The sequence below is a fragment of the Lissotriton vulgaris genome, chromosome 1_2 (assembly GCF_964263255.1).
Source record: "Lissotriton vulgaris chromosome 1_2, aLisVul1.2, whole genome shotgun sequence".
Lineage (NCBI taxonomy): Eukaryota > Metazoa > Chordata > Amphibia > Caudata > Salamandridae > Lissotriton > Lissotriton vulgaris.
Window position 1 is genome coordinate 91,020,363 of NC_141686.1, and position 22,730 is coordinate 91,043,092.

Here is a 22,730-nt window from a genome sequence, read left to right on the forward strand (position 1 = left end):
CAATCCCTGGTCCGTCGACTGGTGGGTCCCCTCGAAGGTAACTTTTGTTTCTTGGGCTTTCCTGGTTGCTCCGGGCGTATTCTGACTCCCCTCCAAAGGGTGAGTCCCTCAGACCTTGCTGGTCTGCACCAAAGCCAATCTTTGCTTTCAGCGTGGGTTGCTGTTGCCAAGGCTTGTTGGGTCCAATCTGGATACCAATGCCGCAGCACTCTACATCCTTCGTGGGACAGCTGGAATCCAGCTCCTGGTCGTTGTTGACCCCTCCTGGTCCTCGTGGCTGAAGAGTCAAGCTTCACCTTCTGCACCTGAAATCACCTGACATTGGTGAGCATCTTCTCATCGCCTTCCTGGTCACTGACAAGTGACCCAGACTCTGTCCTCTGTGCCTTCAGGTTCTTCAGATCTCCGATCCAACCTTGGATCCATCCGGACACTTTCCACTTGGACGCCTGCAGCACTGTTCAGCAGCTCCCCATAGAAAACGACGACGAAACCGGACACGAAAAGACACCTATGCACCCGGCTTGCCTGGGTGAGGTAACTCGAGTACTCCGGTGCTCCCATGGGTATTGACTCTAGAACTGCCTAGTTCTAAAGGGGTTTGCTCCAAGTCGACTTCTAAGTGTCCCTAATCTTTAAAATTCTAATCGCAATTTTCTCCATAGAAGTCAAGGGTGATTCACGGCTGTGTTTAGACACTGCACGCGTCCCCCGTGGGTCCCCTGTGTCACTACCTTGAGTGGTTCCTGGTGGCCCCAGTGGTTCTACAGGCCCTAGGCCTTGTCTCTATGTCTATTGTGGTTCTTATAAAACTTTCTTAGTATATGGTTTGGTACGCCCCTAGAGCTAACCATATATTGTGCTAATTTACTGTGTGCTAAATAAGTTTACTGTATGTGCTTTTGCTTCTAGCCTCATAAAGAGACTAGAGGGATGTGTTTATAATAAATACATATATTTTATATATATACCTGGTGTGGTTCTCCTTTCATTTGGCCATTCATGAGAGTATAGCGTGGTAAAACAAGCTGCTCTACATTTCTTCAAGTCTTTAGCTGAAGGCTGCTCTCCACAGCTAACACTAGGATAGCTTTCTATATAGGTTGTCTTTAAACCTACCATCAATAAGGGTTGTTTGGACTGGTGCAAGGTACCAACTAGAATACTGGACAGCATATGCCAGGCCAACTTCTCACAGGCCCGACATGCATTTCTGCTGTCCCCTGCTATAGCTTTTTTTTTACTTCATTTCCCAACACCTTTTTTCACAATAAACAGTAATGCCGGCCATTTCTTTTTGAAAATTCCAACAGCTAGCCAATTGGAGTGCTCGCTCTTACGAGACTCGTGGGAACCTCTCTCAAGAGCATGAAGGCTCCTGGGAAAAACCGGTCTCTGACCAATCACAGGGCTCTGTTTTTGATTTTGTGCTCTTGTGGGACACTCGCGAGACTCTCAATAGCTCAACTGCAAAAATATACAATTGTTTTTTCCCCTGAATTTCTCAAAAACTATTGAACAAATTTCACCAAAAAACACAATCTGTGGACCACATCTAGGTTTCTGTCAAATTTAGTGTAATTTAGTTTAGCAGTTTTTGCTGAAGCCCGTCGTCTAGAAGTCTATGGAAAATGCAAGGGGATTTAGCATTTTGGGGCCCCCTTTTTTTTGCCCCTGCTTGACGGATTACCCCAAAAAGTTCCATGCACAACTAGTCACAAAGTAGTACCTTTTTGGAAAGTTTGATGGAGATTCTTCACACGGGGCCAAAGTCATTAGCAACACAAAAAACGCTTTTCCCACGGAAAGCAACCTTGCTGCAAGGATAGAGGGTCAGTCCACTTCAGCCATTTGCTCTCTTGCTCACTTGGATATTACTCTAAAAATAAGTGCACCTCGTTGCCTGGGCTGAACGGCCACACGTTTACATTTTCAATGTTTTTCTTTCCATTCCTCAGCGTCTATTTTATTATTTTAGACCTCCTTTAGTGTATAATCTGTAAGTTACAGTAATTAAAAACAAGTTTTATTTCTGTACACTAAAATGAATAATTTTTCAGTGATGTGCATTACAATGTAAGTGTTTCCATACTTCTACTAAGTACACCTTCTGCTAGGAATCAACCGTACTGTTCTATCAGTATAATATATGCGATTGGTTAATGTTTTAAAATATATATTTTGTTATTGCCAGCATATGACCACCACGCGCAGGTAGCATTTTTTCTTTTTCTTTTAGTGGTGTATGCTTCTTTTTGTGGTGTATGCTTGAAATAAAAAAAATTCAATGTAACTATTGCCAATGGTTGTTATTTTCTTGAGGCGTTTTGTCCATCATCAAGGGCAATATTCCCATAAGATGGTAAAAAAGGGTTGATAAGGTAAATGTCTTTTATTCTAGTTGGGCTTTAGATTGATTTCGACTTACAAGTTGTCTTTCCTATTTTTGTTACAGGCCAAATGAAGCCAGAAGGTAAGCTGTGGAGATACCTGCAAGCCGCCAACTAGCTTTACTATGCTGCCATGTCTTTCTTAACACATTCTGCTATTTAGTGTTGGAGTTCCTGTATTTAGTTTCCCCTCTGCGAGGTGCTTACTGAATGTACTGTTGCTGCTTGTCACAAAGTGAGATTTGATAGCCAAACTCTCTAAAGTGGTAATGCTGCCTTCCTATCGGCATGCTTTCTTCTTAGCTTGGGTTCTGCCTTCATTTTTGGGGAACATGAAGATAAGTAAGCGAATGTGTCTTTTCTGTGTGTCAGTGTTAAGCGTTGTTCATTGCCAAAGAAGCATATAGTCGGAGCAACTAAGGTCTGTTAGTTTCCTAACAGCAGAATTGCTCTTGTGTCTGCTGTATGTGTCCCCAAACCACATATACCACATGCCAGTTAGAAAGAAGAATATTGAAACCCTATCTTTATTTTTGTGGAAAGTTGACTAGGCTGGAGTAGACTCCTTTCCGCGGTGCTGGTAAAGTTCTTGGTGAGCCAGTGGTAGAAGTTAAAGGTATCGGTGACTTCCACTTGCATTCAAGAAGGATTGCGCTTACACTTGTTAAGACCACCTGATAATTAAGGGAGTGAACTATTTGAGGACTGTGTTTATAAATGCCACCCACATGCTGCAGGGCTTTCATAGTCTTAAGAATCAAGGAGGCGCTCCTGAACTTCCATTATGACTCACATTCAAGGCGAAAGCCAGATCGATAGAACTTGAAGAGTTTATATGAGTTTATATGTTGCTTTGGAATTATCTTTTTCAACACTTGGCTGAAGAAGGGTGGATTCAAGATGGGTCTGAAGCTGGCACCTTCAAAGAGGGCAGCTGTTTTTTTTCTCTCGAAGTGGTGTTGCCATATCCTGTTTGGTTATGGTACAACCACTTGATCTGGCAGTCTGGTGTCTGCTACAGAAATGTCCTGCTTTCCGCATGGTTTTTGAGAAATCAGTGGCCATGATTGTGAGGTATTCTACAATTTTGAGGGTTGATTGCCAAAGGGTCATGGGTAGCTTGCAAGGCTAATATGTTTTTCCATGCTTCTCTCTGATTTTATTTATCAAGAAATGGTAAAGTTTGCTAGCCATATCTAAGTTTGCTCAAGACAGTGTGGTTTTCGGTGCATTGTTAAAAAAACAAAATCTAAACTTTGCTGTATCATGTCGTCTTCTTCATACTTGGCTTTAATGGTTGCTTTTCTGAAACTTCTTCGTAATATCGTTTTCTATCTGCAGTCTAGAGCCCTACAATATTTTTTTGTGTGGGGAGAACTTTGGAAAATATTTAATGCTTTTTTGTGAGGGAGACTTACATTTCTTGAGCGAGCTAACACTACACTTGTTAATTGATGTCCTGAATGCCGTTGGGTTTGCTTGAAGTTTAAGGGAATAGTGATTTGCTATGAAGAAATATTTTTCAATGGTATCGGTGGACTGCTCTTTTTCCAACTTTTGGCAGTCCTTATCTGGTGTTGGACCAGATTATCAAATGGTCTCAACAAGGTACTGAATGGGTACTAAGATTCTGGTGAAAAGGCCCAAAGATAAAACTCATACAAATGTTTGGACAAGTTTCTGAGTGGGGTAATTTCCATTTCTGATCAAACTGTGTTTGCTTACCTGCAGGGAATAATCCCGTTAAGTGCTGGAACTGTCTCCTTTAATTCACACTTGTTGCATCTCCTTCCATTGTAAAGTTTTCTAGCTCTCTGCCTTCCTCTGCCTCTTTATCTGTCTCTCCTCTTCTCCCTTTATCAATTTTCATCTTCTCTCTCTTTGTAGAGTGCTCCTTGTCTCCAGTGCTGCTATCCAAGTGCTGTGGCTCCTTTATTTAACCCTATCTGTGGTGATCTACTTATCGCTTTTTGTCTATTGCATACTTACCTTCCCTGTCTCTCACTTACTCGCTTGCTTATATCTCTCATGTGCGTTCTTTTTTATCCATACCTCAGCTTCCTTCTTTCATCCTGCTCTAGCTTCCTCTGGTTCTCATTATGTATCAGGTTTACTTACCTCTACCTTTAACTTGCTTTCCCTTCTCCCCCCATCCGCTCTGTCTCCTTAACATGATTTCTTTCCTTTCCCCAGCCTTCTCTTCACTCTTCATATCACATACTTCACAGCTATAAGACCTTGAATCTTTTTCTCCCTTCTCTCTTACACCAGCAAGGTCTCCCTGTCCTCTTCTCTCCCTGCTAACACTCTTTCTTATTGTCTTTTTTCCCATTGTCATAATTTCCTGAAGATGGGGCTCGATGCCATGGGATGCTAGTCTGTTAATGAGTAGAAGCAATGCGCAGTGCGTGGAGTTATGCAGCCATTTCTCACCTTTGTTTTGAACCATTTTAAAATCTATGGAGGTGGTGCGCATGCTCTATCTACAACCTGGTTGTATGTCACTGCATCAGCCATCACACACCCGCCAAGAATGATACCCGCCCATGTCGGGTAATGGGGACCCAGTGTGCAGCAGACGCATGAGGCAGAGGCCGACAGTAACTCATGATGATGAGGATGATGACTGATATTTCTAGATCTCAACAAATGCCCATGGGCACCATGGGGCTGTAGTCTTACTAGGCTGGTAGGCAGGAGCTGAAAAAGGGAAAGAGATGAGAAAAATTCCCAGAATCTCCTGTTCCTTACTTAAGTGTAAAGAGCCAAGTTTGTAACGCCTTCCTTTCTAAAAGAAAGATGTAGCGTTTTGGAGGTAAGATTGAGGGATAGACTCTTCTACAGCCATGCAGCCACAAACGAAAAGGCTCTGCCTCCCCATTTCTTCCTGCAGACTCTAGGAATGATCACCTGATTATGAGCTGCAGAGCGGAGATTTCTGGCTGGCACATACCATTGGAACTTGGCTTTAATATCCGCTGGACTTGCCGAGTGGAGGGCTTTATGAACAATGCAGAGTGCCTTAAACAATATGCGTTTTTCTGCTGAAAGCCAATGCAGATCACCAAGACCTTTTGATGTCGACTGCCGCACAGGTATATCCATCATGAGTCTAGCTTCCGCATTCTGCACCAGTTGCAACTTTGCAATGGTCCTCTTGTTGGCCTGGAGGTAGAATGCAATACAGTGATCTATCCTAGAGGTAACCAAAGCAAGCACAACCTGTTTCTGAACCGGACGGGTCATTTTTCTCAACATTTTGATAGTCCAAAAGCAAGTTGGCACTGTGCAATTGAGCTGGCTCTTCAATGACAGCTCCCCATCTAGAGTAATGCCCATATACTTCACTGTTTTATCAGGCCTCGGTAGGGTACCTAATGTCTCCGGCCACCAAGTGATATTCCAGATCGAAGATTGACATCCAAAGAGCAAGACCTCCGTTGTATCTCCATTAAATTTCAGATAGTTCTTTCCCATCCATGCAGCTACAGCAATCATACAAAGATGGAAATTAGCTGGATAATCTACGTGTCTTCAGCATATGAAATAGCCTTCAATCCAAAAGAACAAATTAGTTTGGCCAGTGGGGAAATACACAGATTAAATAGTGGAGGGCTCAAAGAAGAGCCCCGAGGAACCCCACTAGGCAGTGAAAAAGGTTCTGAATGGAACTGATTTAGAGCAACTCTTTGTGCTCTACCCAAAAGAAACTGCAGATTCAGAGCTTTGTCATCAATGTCATCAAGTTCTCCAGTAACAGGGTGGGAGAGATGGTGTCAAAAGCTGCAGGGAGATCCAACAGGATCAGTGCCGCGGCCTTTTCTTCATCTGTCCGTTACAGCAACCAGTGCAGTTTCAATCTTGTGGTTGCTACCAAAGCCTTGCTGTGAAATATCCAGGAGATCCTGTCCCTCTGCATGTTTCATCAGAGTTTGATTGAAGTGTTTTCCAGGACCTTTGCTGGGACTGGAAGCAGCGAGATCAGCCTGTAGTTCTTGAGGTCACTGGGATAAAGATTAGGGTTCTTAAGTAAGGGTCTAATTAGGGCCTCTTCCCAGGAAGCTGGTAGTGTCCTGCCGTAATAGCAGTGTTCATGATTGTTGTGAGGGGGCAAGCCACTGTGCCAGCTAGCGAGTGCAAAATTTTAGTAACACAGGGTTCCCATGGGGATTCCAACTTGATTTTAAGTAACATGGACTCTGTAGGTTCAGGTGTTAGAAGTGAGAAAACCTCAAGCAACTGCACATATTCTTCCTTAGCCTTTAATGAAACTAGAGAATTTTGCTGTGCTTCCCTCCTGGGACCCCCCTGCACCTTCTCTGAAGTGCTGTGAGCGTCCAGCTCTGAGTAGATATTGGCAATGTTAGCCTGGAAGAAATATGCAAGCTTGTTGCAGATCTCTTGGGATCCCTCCAGCTCTGGGCAGGTCAGGGGGTAGGAAAGCTGATGAAAAATGTGAAAATCTCTTTGGGAGAGTTTATCGTCTCAAATTTGTTGTTACAGTAGAGTGCCTTTTCTTCCTTAATGGAAAGTTTGTATCCTCTGAGGGCATCCTTATATAGGGCTCTCTCCTGTTCCCAATAGAGATTCCTCCAAACACGTTCCTGGCGGCGACACATCTGCCTAAGGAGCCTCAGATGCTCCACATAATAAGGAGCAGTTAGCACTTTCCTGTTTAACTTATATTCCTTTAGGGGAGCTACCAGATCAGCTGCAGTCCGCAACCAATCGTAGAAACTTCCACCCCTTTCTCCCCTCATTGTGGATGGCACAAGGGGTACTGTTGAAGGCACTGACCGAGGACTCTGTTGAGAGCCCCTTGCAGTTACTACTAGATAGTCGGTGTGCCAGTTACATAATCGTTCTGCTGGAACGGGGCGCATCAGAAAGAAAGTCACAGCACTTTGGTCTGACCAAATATAGGGCCTTGTCTCTTGAACTGCTGGGGGCCATAACCTGCTGAGATAGTCCAAGGCAGCAGAGGCGGCTCCTCCATGTGGGCTGAGGGGCGATGCCCTACTGCTTTCTTGCATTTCGAGAAGAAGAAACATAAAATGATATTATAAAACCATTTTATGTTTCTGCTTCTGGCACTGCAAGGAAGCAGAAGGGTTTGGTTGGGGCGGATGGGTGGCCGGTTCTGCTCGAAGGCAGGGAAGGAGTGGCTTTCCCATTGCTGCAGGTCCTGACTAGTTGGCCCTCTGGGGCCGACCATACCAGTCATGCGCACTCTCCCTTTTCTCCATGTAGGATGCATACAGCCTACATGGAGAAAATGGCCTCCACATAGACGCCTGTGTGGTCAGCGTCCCACTAATCACAACACTGCCATCGTAGTGTTGTAATTGGCTTAGGGGAGTGGAGGGAGGCTGCCTGCCTCCTGTTCCTGTGGAGGCAGGAAATCAGGAGCAGACCGAGCAGTGAAGACGCGGGACAAGGGAAAAGTACATTTTTAAAAAATGCATTATTTAAAACCCTCCCTGTCCCTTGCGACCACTCGCCTGTCCCTTGCGACCACTCAACAGTACCCTTCCCCCTCTCCGCGTGACCCCGCAAATGAGTTAACCAACCTGTGAGCCATGCCGGCTGCAACTGCAAGGCAGTCAAGGATTTCGTTAAGTAGCCTAACCTCAGAGTTGTCAGTGACCTCCATATGGAAATTAAAGTCTCCCAAGACGGTAAAGTTTTTTTTTACCAGATATGGCTCAATAAAATTTGCAGCTTCTGCTGCAAACGCCTCACCTCACAGGGACTTACCCACTGTAACCTTTTGGCGTGACAGGGGTACTTCAGCTTATAAATAATGTCATGTGTTAGTAACTTATTTTCTGTCATTAAATTTACTTGCTTAATGGTTTATGAATTTTTGTGTTGCATGTGCTCGCACTTACTGACTTAAGCACACAAATGAAAAAAACAGCACACTCAGGGGGTCCGTATAAGTGTATCTGTTTGGCACTCCCACACTATCCTTATACCTTGCATAAGTGGGAACAATGTTGATCATTTGTGCCTGAAAAAACGCAATCTGGTAACACTAGTCTAGTCGTGCATATTATCATTGCTCATGCACACAGCAACTTGATCCTGCATCCAGCCATGCCTCTAGAGTGTCATCATTGGACTGGTTCTCTAAAGCCAGAGAACCAGATTATGAGAAACTTTGGGACTGCCTTTCACCCAACCCATTGGGTCTCCATCAGGCAGTGAGGACGCCACTAAAAAATGGAGGCAGAAACAGAGGAAGGGCACCGGGTGCATACTGTCTAGAGTTGTGGAGCCTCTAGAGAGTTGGGGGTAGGGTCAGAAAGGGGTCAATGCAAAACAGTCATGGGCACATGGATTTCCCCTAACGTTTGAGTAGCTTTACTGAACATCCTGTATGTTCTACGTCTCACAAGATACCATAAACTATTTCTTAGTCTTGGCCTGATAGTGGCAAAAAGAGACATAGCACACAATGGCGTAATCCAGCCACACCAAGCATTATGAAGTATTAGCATGGTTTTCAACGCAGGCTGCTGGAAAGGCCGGATTATGAGGCAATGAGTAGCCCTCGGAAGCATGAACATTTTTGGGTGGTTTCGGGCCAGTATTGGGTTCTCCTGGGATGAATGTAATTTATTCCTCCTCGATGGAGCTGTCTTACAAGCACACATGTAAGATATTGACGCTTTTATATTCAAATTATCTACAGGGTGTATGCTTTATAGATACAGAACACCCTTATTTGTTGATTTCATGGTGAAATCTGTTTTAACAATGGAAACTATTGTAAACAACCTTTTTGTTTTCTTTTTTTCTCAAAATAAAAAGACATTTATTAAAAAAATTAATTGGGGCACTTGATTAAGGTGGCAGGTCCACCACCGTTTTTGGTTGTATCACATCTGTGCAAGACCACCAGAGAAAACTAGAAACGTGCTTCCAGTTTGGGAAAACATTTTTAATACCAATAATTTTGGACTAGCAACCGACAGATGAGATGGGGAGGTGGCAGTGTTATGGGGGATAGTATTATGTCAAACTAGTAAGTGTCATGGGACAGGGCAGCTGTAGGGCCAAGCCAGTGGGGCTATGGCAGTGGGGATGTATCACAGGGTTATGCTATGTTATGTTAATGGTTTGTTTGAGCGCACAGCTGCGCCCAGCTAAGGGGCGTCCCGGAGCTGACCGTAACATAGTACCGGAAAAGGAAACTGCAAAAGATAAAAACCTAAATCAAAGGAAAAAGAAAGGTCTTAATGGCTTTCCGAAAAGGGAGAAGCTCATCGATGCTACGAATAGATGCAGGCAGGGAATTCCACAGTTTGGCCGCCAACAGTCGGAAGGAACGACCTCCAACACGGCAGAGTCTGAAATTGGGTATGTTTACCAGATGTTGACCTAAGGAGCGCAAGTTATGCTGAGGAGTGTACGGAGTTAAGAGTAGACAGAGTAACTCAGGGCTGGTACCTTTCAAGATTTTAAACGCTAAACAGAGTGTCTTGAACTGGATTCTGGCTTGAATCGGTAGCCAGTGTAAGGCTCTGATGGTGGCTCTAGCTGAACATCTGCGAGGTAGTCCGACAAGAGCTCGGGCTGCTGAGTTCAGAACTCGCTGAAGACGCAGAATCTCAGCTTTATTTGCGGCCAAAAATAACGCGCTAGCGTAATCCAAGCACGATAGAATTGTAGCCTGGATAATAAGCTGCCGAACAGGTGCTGTGAAAAACTTCAGAATAGGGCGGAGGCCCCTCAACAGGCCCACACATGTCGCTGCCACCTTCTTTGTATGGCACTGGAAATTAAGATCTGCATCCAGCCACATTCCCAAATTCTTGACCGCTGGTTTGGTAGAAGGCATAGGCCCACATGCATCAAGCATTTTTGTAGTCGCAAACGGTGCGATTCCTTAAAATCGGCCGTTTGCGAATGCAAAAGTGCTTTTTGGGATGCATGAAGCAATTTTAGAATTCGTAACATGTTTGCGAGTTCTAAAATTGCGGGTGCTTTTAAGAAGTCGCAGATGTGCGATTTCTTGAAAGCAATGCATCATTAAATTTAAAACTGTAAATTCGCAATTAGGGTGCCAAATTTACCGAGTGGTTGAACCACTCGGTAAATTTGGAAAACGTGTTTAAAATGCTTAAAATGGTTTTTTTTCAACATTCATGTTTCACACACACATGTCCTTAGGACATGTGTGTGTGAAACATGATGCGAAAAATACATTTCAGGGGTGCATGTGGGGTCCTTTGGACCCCCCCCTGCACCCATGAAATTTTCAAAGTGCCACTCGCAATTCCCATTGACTCCTATGGGCCTTTTGGCCCATAGGAATCAATGGGAATTGCGAAAATTAACTTAAGAATTCGGTATTCATTTGGGATTCGGTAAAAATTGCGATTTTTACCGAATCACAAATGAATACCGAAAATAATGATGCATAGCATTTTGCACTTCTTAATTTGCGATTCCTTATTTTTCGCAAATTAGGAAGTGCAAAATGTCACAATGATGCATGTGGGCCATAATGCCTAAGGAGGCTGGCCACCAATGTTCGTTCCAAAGGGAGGTGTTTTTCCCTACCAGCATCACCTCGGTCTTAGTGGCATTCAGTTGAAGGCAATTTTCAGCCATCCATTGGGCAACAGCAGTCATACCATCTCGGAACCTCGAGGCCGCGGCCGAGGGACCTTCAGCCAGGGTAACAATCAGCTGAGTATCGTCAGCGTACAAAACTAACGTTAGGCCCCACTCTCTAGCCACAGCCGCGAGAGGTTGAACATACAGGTTGAACAACATCGGGCTCAACACAGAGCCCTGCGGAACCCCTTGGCAGATGGAATGGGCTTGAGACTGAAAAGGTGGTGCCGAGACCCGGAAGGATCTATCCGTCAAAAATGCACGGAACCATTCCAGGGCCTGATCCATGATCCCAATTGCCTCCAGACGGTACAACAAGATGTCATGGGACACCGTATCAAAGGCAGCGCTAAGATCTAATAGTATAAGCGCTGCACTCTGACCGGCGTCAAGGGTAGATCTTAAGTACTTCGTGGAGGCCAACAAGGCTGACTCGGTACTATGACCCGATCTGAAGCCGTTTTGGGACGGGTCCAGAATGTTGTTAAGGGTCATATGGCGAGCCAGCATCTCGTTCACATGAGCCTCAGCTATTTTAGCCACCCATGGAAGCAGAGAGATCGGCCTAAAATTCTCAGGCAGAGAAGGATCAAGTGTGGGCTTTTTAATGATAGGAGAGACCAGAGCCTGTTTCCAGGCCAAAAGTACTATCGAAGTGGTAAAAGACAAGTTAAGTATCTGCTGAAGAGGTTTCAGGACAAGATCCATCAAATCCAGAAACTGTGCCGGCCTCATAGGGTCAGATAGAGACCCTGATTTAACCTTTTTACAGAGTCTCACAAGTTCGTCACACGAGAGCTCAGGTATCATGGTGAGAGTAGATGTCCCCTCTCTAACCGTGACAGGACCTGGAGCAGAGAAATGCTGAGGAAAGGTGGCATAGATTTTCTGCACTTTGTTCAAAAAGAAAAGAGCAAGGTCCTCGCATTGCTGTGCTGAATTTACATGCGAGACTGAGGTTTTGGTGTTTTTTAGCTCCTTAACAATTTTAAAGATGTATTTCGTGGGATTCGAACTATCCCAGATTTTTTCCGCGTAAAAGTTAGTGCGTGTGGAGCATATCGTTTTATGGTAGTGTTTTAATTTAGCCGAGTACACAGATTTAAGGTCTTTGTCATAGTCCCTTCTTCACAGTCGTTCGGCTCTTTTACACTCCTTCCTGAGTATTCTAAGAGAATCTGAGAACCAAGGGTTGGGTATCGAGTTCCGTCCCCTGACCCATCTAGCTGGAATCAGAGCGTCAAGCCCTCCACTTATCCAGTCGCAAAAGGCGGTATAGGCGATCTCAGGGTCAGCCAAATCTTCTACAATGGTCTCTCTCAGGTAGGTGTGGAAATCGTCTAGATTAAATTTATGCCAAGGCCTTTTAAACGTCAGAGTTGTCCTATTAGATTTTGGGAGTTGTGTCATCTTCCAACTAACTTTGATCAAATAATGATCAGTCCAGACCATAGGAAGAGGTTGATCAACTTGAACAGCTGGGATGTTGGAAAAAACCGGATCCAATAGATGTCCTGCGTCATGAGTGGCATCCCGTACTAGTAGGTCTAATTGGAAAGCTGCTAAGTCAGCTATCAGATTACGGATAGCATAATCCTGTGTTTAGTCGAAGTGGAGCTTTAAGTCGCCTAAAATAGAGAAGTTGGCGGATTGCAACACCAATGAGCCCACTAATTCTAATAAGGCTTCACAGAATTTGGAAGCATGACCAGGAGGGCGGTAGATATAAAGACCCGAAAATGCAAAGTGCGGGTTTATATCTAGTCTAAAACGTGCACATTCACAGCCCCACAGCTTCTCCGCCGTGAAAGTACAGGGATATAAAGCTTTGTAAATAACAACAATCCCGCCTCCCCTGGAGTCATGGTCTAGGGTCTTAATCAGATAGCCTTCTGGGAGAGATAAAGCAGTTATCCCTGCCATATCATCCCCCAGCCATGTCTCACAAACAAAGAGAACATCAGGGGTTTCGTCACTGAGTAACGAGTGAACTTCCATATGGTGTTTTACCAGTGAGCGCACATTTAGTTGTAGAACAGTGAACACCGTTTGTGTCCCTAAGATTTGAGTCCCTAAAACTTCAGAACTCCGGACCCCCGAAGGAGAGGATGATGTAAAAGCACAAGACTGACACCTCAGGCTTGACTTATCTAGCTGTAATGGCAATTCCACGCAAACCCCCGCATCGGGTTTTAAAAGCATAAGTTGTTCCTTGTCATACCAGTGCACAGGAAGTAGGACTGGACCAAGGGTACTGGCGAAAGGCGATGGACAGGCGATGACGGGCGCAGACGTGAGAGTCATAGTGGTGCACAACCACCCTGTGAGCGGCAGGATCTAGCACTTTCCCCCAGGGTAGCGATCCATTACATCGCACAGATGGGTCCTCCAAATCGTTCAGCATATCTATGCCCTACCACTCCTTTCGTCCCCGCCCCCAACTTCGGCCCACATCAGAGCTTCCAGAGGAACACCTATCCATTTTAAAGGAAGCGTCTCTCTCTCCAGAAGAGCAATCAAGAGAATTCCGGACTCGGAAAAAGGGATGACTTCTTAGTTTAATTATTTCCACATGCCTTGGAAGTATGGAGGCCTTCGGCCTGTTAGATCATCGCGTGTTGAACGCCTTCCTGGAGAAGGACGAATTCAAAATAGTCACACTGTCCCAGATTGTGTCTGCCTTGGACATTGGCCACTGAATGGTATTCTTGGGCATGCAATACGTGTATTTTCATACACCTGCCTGTAGTCCCACAGAAATGACATGCTATTCAAGGTTGGCCAAGAGCATTTTCAGTTTGCTGTGTTATCGTTGAGCATCAACACTGTACCTTAAGTGTTTAAAAAGTGATGGTAGTTGTCACCCCTCATCTTTGGAGGTAGGGGATACCAGTTTCCACTACCTTGACTACTGGCAGTTGAAGATAGACATTTTTTGGGGAGTTTTATATAGCACTATCTAGACCCAAAGGTATCGAAGCGCTTTACATCAGCACTAGTTGCGCTACAGACAGACGCATTCATTTTTGTTAGGCACAGGGAAATATTGAGTGATTTGCCCAGAATCATAGGATGTTGAGCATCCCTATCAAGACTTTAATCCAGTTTCCCAGCTTTAAGATCAACCGCTCTAGTCCAGACAATGGCAAACCTCCTTATATCGTTGGGGTTTTCGATCAATGAGCCAAAGTCACACACGGAGTCCTTTGCACAAACCTCCTTTCATTGGAGTGGTCCTGGATACAGTACAGTTGACGTTCATGTTCCGTCCCAACCGTTTGTTATACCACAGTGCGACCTTAACGTGGTCTTGACGTTTCTCATGTGTTTGTCCTTTGAGTGAATGTACAACTGCTTGTTGCCTCCTCTGGTTGTTCTAAAGACCGTCTACCTCATTGTAATCACTTCAGCCCATTGCATGAGTGAACTCCAGGCAACTGCTCTACACCACCATTTTTCCAGACAAACTGGTGCAAAAGACTCTGGGGGACTTCTTGCCAAAATTCTTGGCTCCTGTCCATGTTGAACAATTAATCACCCTATCAGGGTTCTTTGCCCCTTCTCACCCCTCAAAAGACAAGAAGAGTCATCAGTTAGACTCTAAAGGAGCTTTTACCTTTGGATGAACGGGCAGCTGTTTGTGGGGTTTTCTGGGGCAAAGGAGGAAAAGATTGTGCAGAAGAGGTCTATGTTGAGGTAGATAGTCCTCTTCATTTAGTTCTCCAACACGCTGGCTAAGAAGCAACCTCTGGAGGGACTTAGGGCCCACCCCTGCAGTGCCAAGGCTGTTACCACTGCTTTAACACGTGGAGGTGCTGAGTTCTGCCATGCTGCAACTTGGGTGTCCTTGGACCAATTCACAAACCACTAATGCCTTGAAAACCAGGTCCGATGGGAAGGACACTTTCTCCTTTTTATCCTGCAGGACATTTTGATCTGAAGCCACACCACAGATCCTCCATCTTGGGACAAATTGTTTTGGTATCTGTCCAAAAGGGGAGGAATCTACGGTTAGAAGTATCTTTCGGAAGAACAAGTTACTTACCTTTGGTAATGCTCTTTCTGGAAACAACTCTAATCCAGCCGTGGCCCGTGCAGGTAAGAACAGTGGGCGCCGGTTAGGGGGATTCAAAAGATGACCACGAGGGAAAATTAAATAAATATTTAATTTTCCCTCTTATTCTTCTGTCGAAATCCCTCCCCACCCGGCCCCACCGCTCTTACCGGAAATCGCAGATTCCTCACTGACCTCCACCTCCCTGTTCAGGGGAGATTTACATACTTAAAAGGTCCCAATTTCGAGATCTGCACACCGGTATTGACAATCGTTATGCTCCTAGTCTGAAGGCGTAGAAGGTGGAAGCAGTACTCCGGACACACATTTGAAGGCACAGACAGAAAGGAAGTGAGGTTGGCACAGAAGGTTAGTATTTATATGTAGCTCCACTCCTTCACTTCCAGGATGGTATGGGGCCGAAGGGGAGCCGCACGGAGCCACCTGGCAGCGTGTATCAACATTGCTAAAAAAACTTACTGATCCAGTTTGGTGTCTTGGGAATATTCTAAAGATGAGGAGTCTGCAGTTAGATTAGATTAAAGCATCCCTCAGAAAGCTTTACCAAAGGTCAGTAACTTGTTTGTCTGGGAAAACAACCTCACCTTCATTTTGTGCAAAAGGCCAGTCCAGTGGGGTCCAAAGTGGATCCCATGGGCCTCCATTACTCTGGCCCACTTACACTCATCATGCATGTGTCACGAAGGGTACATGCATAAACACACACAATATACACTTGGGATGTAGAACTAGGATTTGGGTAAGCATAACATGATCGGGTCAGTAGGTTTCCACTTTAGTGAGACAGATAAAAAAATTCTGGTCACATCTGTGGTTAAAGAAATATTGTATGATGCCACCACCATTCATCATGCTAAATTTTTGACAGGGAAGGTTGTCTACTGTCCCTCAATGACCAAACGCTTGATACGCCCCGCAAAGTCACAGGACAAGTCTAGGAATTTACTCATGACAAGGTATTGGCCTTTGCCTCTGCGTACATGCTAGTTTAGTGTGACCCTAGGGCCAAAATCACAAACCAGGAAACCAGATATGTGCAATCAGGCACTCAGGGTAGGGGAACCTGACTGTACACCATGCAGGAGGCTTTACCATTCAGGCATCTTGCAGAATAAAAAGGGATACAGTTCAATTACAGAAGTGTTTCTGGTCTTGATTTGTGTTCTTAATTGTATTTTGTTTTTTTTTCCAGAAACTGAAGATTCTCCACCTCCTTTTTCCAAGAATCCAAAGGTTTGGATTGTGTATTCTGCTGACCACGCTCTCTATGTGGATGTGGTCCTTAAACTTGCAGACTTCTTGAGGGTCAAGTGTGCTGCAGATGTAGTACTGGACCTGCTGCAGGAAAACGAGATTGCAAAGGTGGGAATCATGGCCTGGCTCTCGAGTCAAAAGCAGAACATTGAAAAACAGTCTGGGAAAATCATCATCATGTGCTCCTCTGGAGCCCAAGCCAAGTGGCAGGCCATGATGAACAAGCCCAGGGTTTCACTCAGGCAGGACCGTAAACATCCTTTTGGTGACTGCTTCACGGCCGCTCTTAACTTGATCATGCCCGATTTCCAGCTTCCGGCAAATTTCGGCAAGTACATCATTGCCTATGTTGGTGACATAAGCACAGAGGATGATATACCAGAACCATTCAAAACTACATCAAAGTATAGACTTATGGAAAAATTTGAAGATGTTTTCTTTCGAATTCACAACCGGGAGCAGTATGAGCCAGGGCGAATGCTCTCTGTGGAGGAAGTCACTGCCCAAGATTACACCCAGCATCCTAGTGGCCAATACCTGCAAGCTGCCATATGTAAATTCAGAAAATTTCAGGAAATACATCCTGATTGGTTTATGAAAGAGTGTTTGGAAGAGTCTCCTAGTCATCACAGTGAGGAATTGGATATGAATGTTAGTGTTGACGCCTCTTGGGATCCTTTGCTAAAGGAAAGTGCCACCCTAAAACTACAGCCTTTTATCAAAATGCCAAAAGACAGTGATAGTTTATTTGTCGACATCCACATACAGGAACCGGAGGCAGCAGTAACAAGAATTGAGCCTCTGCTGCCTCATGCCAACCACTATGAGCAGACTGCCCACCAGACTGAAATATACTTTTCTGATGCAGCAGGGATAGATGATTTTGTACAGAGGCAGGAACCTCTTTTCTCTATGGAGTATTCAAACACTGGCTTGAAGCAGCAGCCATATCAGGCAGATTGGACAGAAGGTGTACCGGTACCTCAAGTAGGTTTGGCTTTGAAAATTGACATGCTTCTTAACGATGGCTTGGAGCATTTGTCTTTGGGTGGGAGCAAAGAAGGTCAAAATTGGCCATTGCCAGGGACTGATAACCTCTCAGAGGAAGAGAAAATGAATCTGGAACAACTCAAGCAGTTCCAGCAGTGTCTCACTTCCTTTGGCCACCTGCACTTGGACGAGGAAGAGAAGCAGCTGGTGCAAGTTTCACCGGGCAAGGACTTGGGTGATCAGAGACAGTCTCTGCAGTCAGATCAGGGTTATAGCTCTAGGACTTCCTCTCCACCTCTGGAAGCTTCTGGAGATGGCATGAAATCTGTGGGTAAGGAGCCTGATTCATCTGATCCAGGGATCTCTCCTCAGGATTTGGAGATGGTGAAGAAAATGCACATGCAGTTCTTTCTTCAGTCCGCGGGTTTACAGGCTGTGGGTCCTCTTTAAATCACCATGGAGAAGCACTCATTGACCTTCATTCCAGCAATATTTTTATTAAGAGATTGGGTAAACAAGTTGATGAACAGATGCCCATTTTCAAATAGAAGACCAAAATAAACACATCCTTCACTTGAAATTATTTTGTGTATAGCTTCACATGTTCATACTAAATAAATACTGTTGTCACTTTTGTTGCAAAAGGGCAAAATTGTGAAAGCTTCCCAGTGAACATCTAAGAAGGTTTTGTACATTCATGGCTGAAAAGGTTCTGTCCAGTCATGCACAGCCATGTAAGCAAATGTATTGTGCAGGATTTCCTATATCTGTTAATTGACATAAAAAGGAGGAGGTAGGGTCCTGTCGTTATCGCGAAGGAATATAGCAACAGGACCCAAATGTTGGTGCCAAAGGTTCTTCTTCTTCCAGAAGAGTGCCTTAAATATAATACTCATTGCATGCAGTTCACAGCCCCTTACCGTACTTTTATTTACACAATTCCAATGACGAAAATAATATACAATAAAATGTTTTATGGTCCATTACCACTTTCTGATTGTAGTTATACATTGATTAGTTTATCAAAGTCCTTTACTGTTTAAAAAGAAGTAGGGCTCGCAATATACCAATGTGATCTATAAGTGTCAAGGATAGAACCTGCAGAAGTTGTCTTATAAGTGCATGCATCACATCTGTGTTTCCGGTACTTCTTATGGAACTTGTCAACATGTTCTTTTGAGCTTAGTCAATTGTCATTTAAGTGATGAGTGATCAATGCAGTAGGATACAGATTAGTAGATATTACATGACCAAAGCAGTTTGTTTGCATTTGATTTTTGAAGTTGGCCATGTCACGAATTCTGAATAACTGCATAATATCTTTGATCCACTTATGTTGCCGTTTTGTATTTTGTCAAGGTTTCCGATGTTTACTGAAGTGGCAGTTTTAATGTGACCCAATTGTGAATGTTTCTTTCTACTGTAGTTGGCTTTGTACTTCAAAAATTAGATTTTTGAAGTTGGCCTTGTCACGAACTCTGAATAACTGCATAATATCTTTGATCCACTTATGTTGCTGTTTTGTATTTTTTCAAGGTTTCTGATGTTCCACTAATTCCCGGGCACTCATATACAATAGTGAATATAGAGAAATGTCCATCAATAACAATAGCAGAGGAGTTGATCCAAATGTCTTTAATTCTCTTTGTGTTGTAAGTTAATCTGCATAGAGCAACCAGCCGACTTGTGTTTCGTCAGGGTATCAGTTAACCGCTGACTCTTCAGGGCTGTGCTGGTGTAAGCAAGGCGGTGTAGTTTCGACACTGGTGTTAATTCCAACCCGGTGTGTCAAAACAGGCAGGTGAGTATTTGCGTCGGGTAACAAGAAAATTCTGTGCTTGGGTGCACCAGAAAGGGTAATCGAGATGCCGGTGTTAATTCCAACCCAGCACGTCTAAAATCGAGGTGAGTAAAGCTTTGCATTAAATATGGGGGTATCTGAGAATTACAGAAGTAGGGTGTATGGCCACGGGAACTTGTAAATAAATGTAATGAAGAGGAAGTATTAAGTTGAAAACAAAAAGGCTATGTTCCCCCGAGTCACGTCCAATCCACGTGACACGGTAAAATATATCAGCGCAAGCACCGATGCGTGTCTAGGTGCGGTTTGTGCTGCAGTCGAAGTTGGTCTTTGGCTCGTCTTGAGCGAGTACTGCTGAAGATCAACTCCTCTGCTATTATTGATGGACCTTTTTCTGTGGACTTACACTTAAAGCCCTATATTCACTATTGGACACACGAGGCAGTAGAGAGCCGCAAGCCGGAGAGCCAGTACACCATCTCACGAAGCGGAGAGCAGCAGCAAGTGCCGCAAGCACTGCGCTGCACGGCAGCCACGCCACGCCAAGCGCCGAAACCCCCCCCCCCCCACTGGAGGAGGAGGCGGTGGTAAGGAGACCGGGAGTGCGGCAGCGGACATACCAGTGAGCCCGTGAGCTCCGGTGAGTCGTGAAAGCCGCAAAGGGCCGCGGAGGTCCGGAAATAGTGTCCAGAGGACTGCCATTGCCCAGCTGCAGCCCCGGGCGGCCCATCTGCACTGCTATCGCCCGTGGCTCGGTTTGGCTGCGGCGGGGGCCCGGGAGCGGACCGGAAGTGACCCGGTGAAGGACTTTATCTGCTATCAGAGCTGTAAACTGCAGCGCATAACAAGTCTTCGGCTCTAGTTTAATAATTACAGAAACAGGATCTTCTACATAAATGTCAGTAATGGATTGACTGATTAACTGATTGTAGTGGCCAAAAACACTTTGGAGCAGCAGAGGGCAGCAGAGAGCTGTACGCCAGACCAGGCGATTCAGCTGTGGATTGCAGGCCCTGGGCTGTAGTCTGCAGGCGGCGGGTTTTAAGGCAGAGTGCGTGCTCAGTCGTGTCCTAGCCCGTCCATGTCCTGGACAGGATCGGCCGCAGGCCCGGAGGTTCGGAGTGGTGAGGCTACTGGTGAGGCTACTGGAGGATTTCTTTGCACCGTTGCTGGTAACTCTGACGTGCTATTCCTGGGCGGTCGCAGGCCTGTCACCTGGTGGCTTGTGGTGCCTGCAGCTCTGGTTTCATCACTCTTGTGCGGCCACAGTTTCCGGAGGGCACCAGGAGGGCACCAAGGAGCTGTAACACTCACGGAATTGCAATGGAGACATCTAAACCGCTTAGGAAACTGCTCAAGAGAAAGGGCACAGTCTTACGTGTCGTCTCCCCGGAGGCCAACCAGCAGCAGTTGCCCGCACACCAGGTCAAATCCCCTCAAACTGGTGGCTCATTGTCGCAACTCCGGATTAGTGACTTTTTTGACACTGCTCCTCAAACAAGCTCTCAAACAGGCTTTTCCTCCACCGTACATCCCAGCAGGATACGCAATCAAACGCAGACACCCTGGGCCACTCCGATTCTAGCCCTGTTCACCTCAAAAGTTTACTTTCGAATAATTCTCATTCATCATCGCCTAACGCTCAGGTTTCACCTGAGCTCCTCCAGTAAAGTCCGCTCTCCCAGGATGCTGCGATAACGTCACAGATTACCACCACTGCTTCTCCAAGTGCATCTCCTACTGGTTTGGGGAACCTAACAGCCTTAGTCTTAGACTCAAACTCTACAACTCTTACTGCAAACACCACTACAATAAACTCGGCGGCCAAGCTACAAGTCCTAGTACAAGTTCACGGCAGAGTGCCATCTACCCCTCCAAAATATGATGACAACCGCAATGAGGTAGATATGACTCCTAAGTCCACATCACAATGCACCCCAGGTTCGGATCCCCTCCAAATCACTCAGAAGGACTTTCCATCGCTAAAAAATAGCCTAAAGTTTGAAAGTCCCCTGTCATCGAAGCGATTCCTGGCCTCATTAGAAGCCAGAATTGAGGACTCCTTTGCTCATACACGGGGCCTCAGCTCGCATCCCAACTCCTCTAGTATTACGCAAGATGACCAAGAACTACCAGTGTTTGTCTCCCAGGGATCTATAAATTCTATTTCGGTCTCGCTGACTTCACTCCACGTAAAGCAAGATGCAATTGCTACAGCTATGCTTTGGCAATCTCAGAAAATGGAACTGCAGGTTGACCTAATTCAAACTTTGGCCTCAACACTGTCTGACCTGGGCTCCAGATTAAGCTCTCTTGAAATGTCTACAGGGATACAGGATAAAACGAACATCTGTCCCTGCTCTCCAATAATAAATAAACTTTCCGCCCTCCCAGAAATCTTGGGAGCATTATTGGACAGCGTGAAGAATAACACCAACGGAAACGGATTAGTGAATCTCCCCGAAGAGCTCCAAACTTCATTGGTCCTTAGACGCTGAAACATTGGTTGGCTCTCCATCTGGGAGAAAGCCGACCCCCCCGTCTCTTGAATCTGACCCTAATAGCTTGGTCCGTTTGTCTCGGGGGACCTGCTCAGGCAACCTCCAAGCGGGCCCGGAACGCCCCGATCTGAGCAGCCCAGCACTGACGAAATCAGTGATGCAGCGGCCCAACCTCACTAATACAATCCAGAAAAACACGGCTCACACTTCATCGAATCTCGCAACTAAACCTCCCTTGTCAAGGAGGGGGAGAAAGAAATTGAAAAAACAATCCAAGAAACAATGTTTAGCAAAAAGAAGAGTGGGTTTTGACGGGCCAGCAGCTCCTAGCATCTCAGATATCAAATCTAAAGGCCTTCCTTATTTTCCAATTTTCAATCTGGCTTCAAAACCCAAGACGAAAACCACCAGGACAAGCACGACCCAGGTGTGCATCAAGGATACTTTAGAAAAAACAGGACCACCGACACAGGATCCACCTGTGGGAATACAGCTCTGGGAGTGACTGAACTTCAAACTACAACTGCAACGTTCGGATCCCTGCCAAACAAAATCAACGGTACACCTTTCTATGTCTCAGGCCTTGGGAGCGCGAACAACACTGCACAGCCCAAGGCAGCTATGCAAGAAGCTCGGAGCAGCCAAATCAATGGCCAGGGCCTGGTAAATGTTTTGATAGGAGATCCTCAAACTGTACCAGAGGGAGTAGTGATGGGCTGCTCCACGTGCCATCTACCTGAGCCAACAACCAACGTCTGCGGGGACTGGGCTATACAAATGCAGAGGCTTCACCAGCCCCAACTTAATCACGCCCCGGGAGCACAAAATCTCCAGGAGGTGAATAATCATTCATCAGGAGCACAACCGCAACAACTGGAGGTGCTTGTATCCTGAAGTAAACTAGCCAGGAGTCTGAACCATCAAAGCCCGGAAAAGGATGCTGAACTTGTCTTCCTTCCTCAATATGCCCATAAGGGCCCACACGAAATCCTCAACAGAAATAATCTGCTTCGGCTGGCCAATAATATTCCAGCACTGTCCGGGGTCAATTCTTCGGACCTTACTTCGGTCAAGTTCTCCACAATACAAGG

General features: G+C 45.4%; 1 protein-coding gene across 1 annotated transcript in view; it reads left to right on the plus strand.

Moving 5' to 3' along the window:
- Positions 1–18,323, plus strand: part of IL17RA (interleukin 17 receptor A) — a 263,698-nt gene extending 245,375 nt beyond the window's left edge. The window contains exons 11-12 of the mRNA XM_086952880.1: positions 2,456–2,473; positions 16,286–18,323. Of these exons, the coding sequence (XP_086809006.1) occupies positions 2,456–2,473; positions 16,286–17,787 (1,520 nt within the window). The 3' untranslated portion in view covers positions 17,788–18,323. The remainder of the gene's footprint in view (positions 1–2,455; positions 2,474–16,285) is intronic.
- The last annotated feature ends 4,407 nt before the right edge of the window (positions 18,324–22,730 follow it).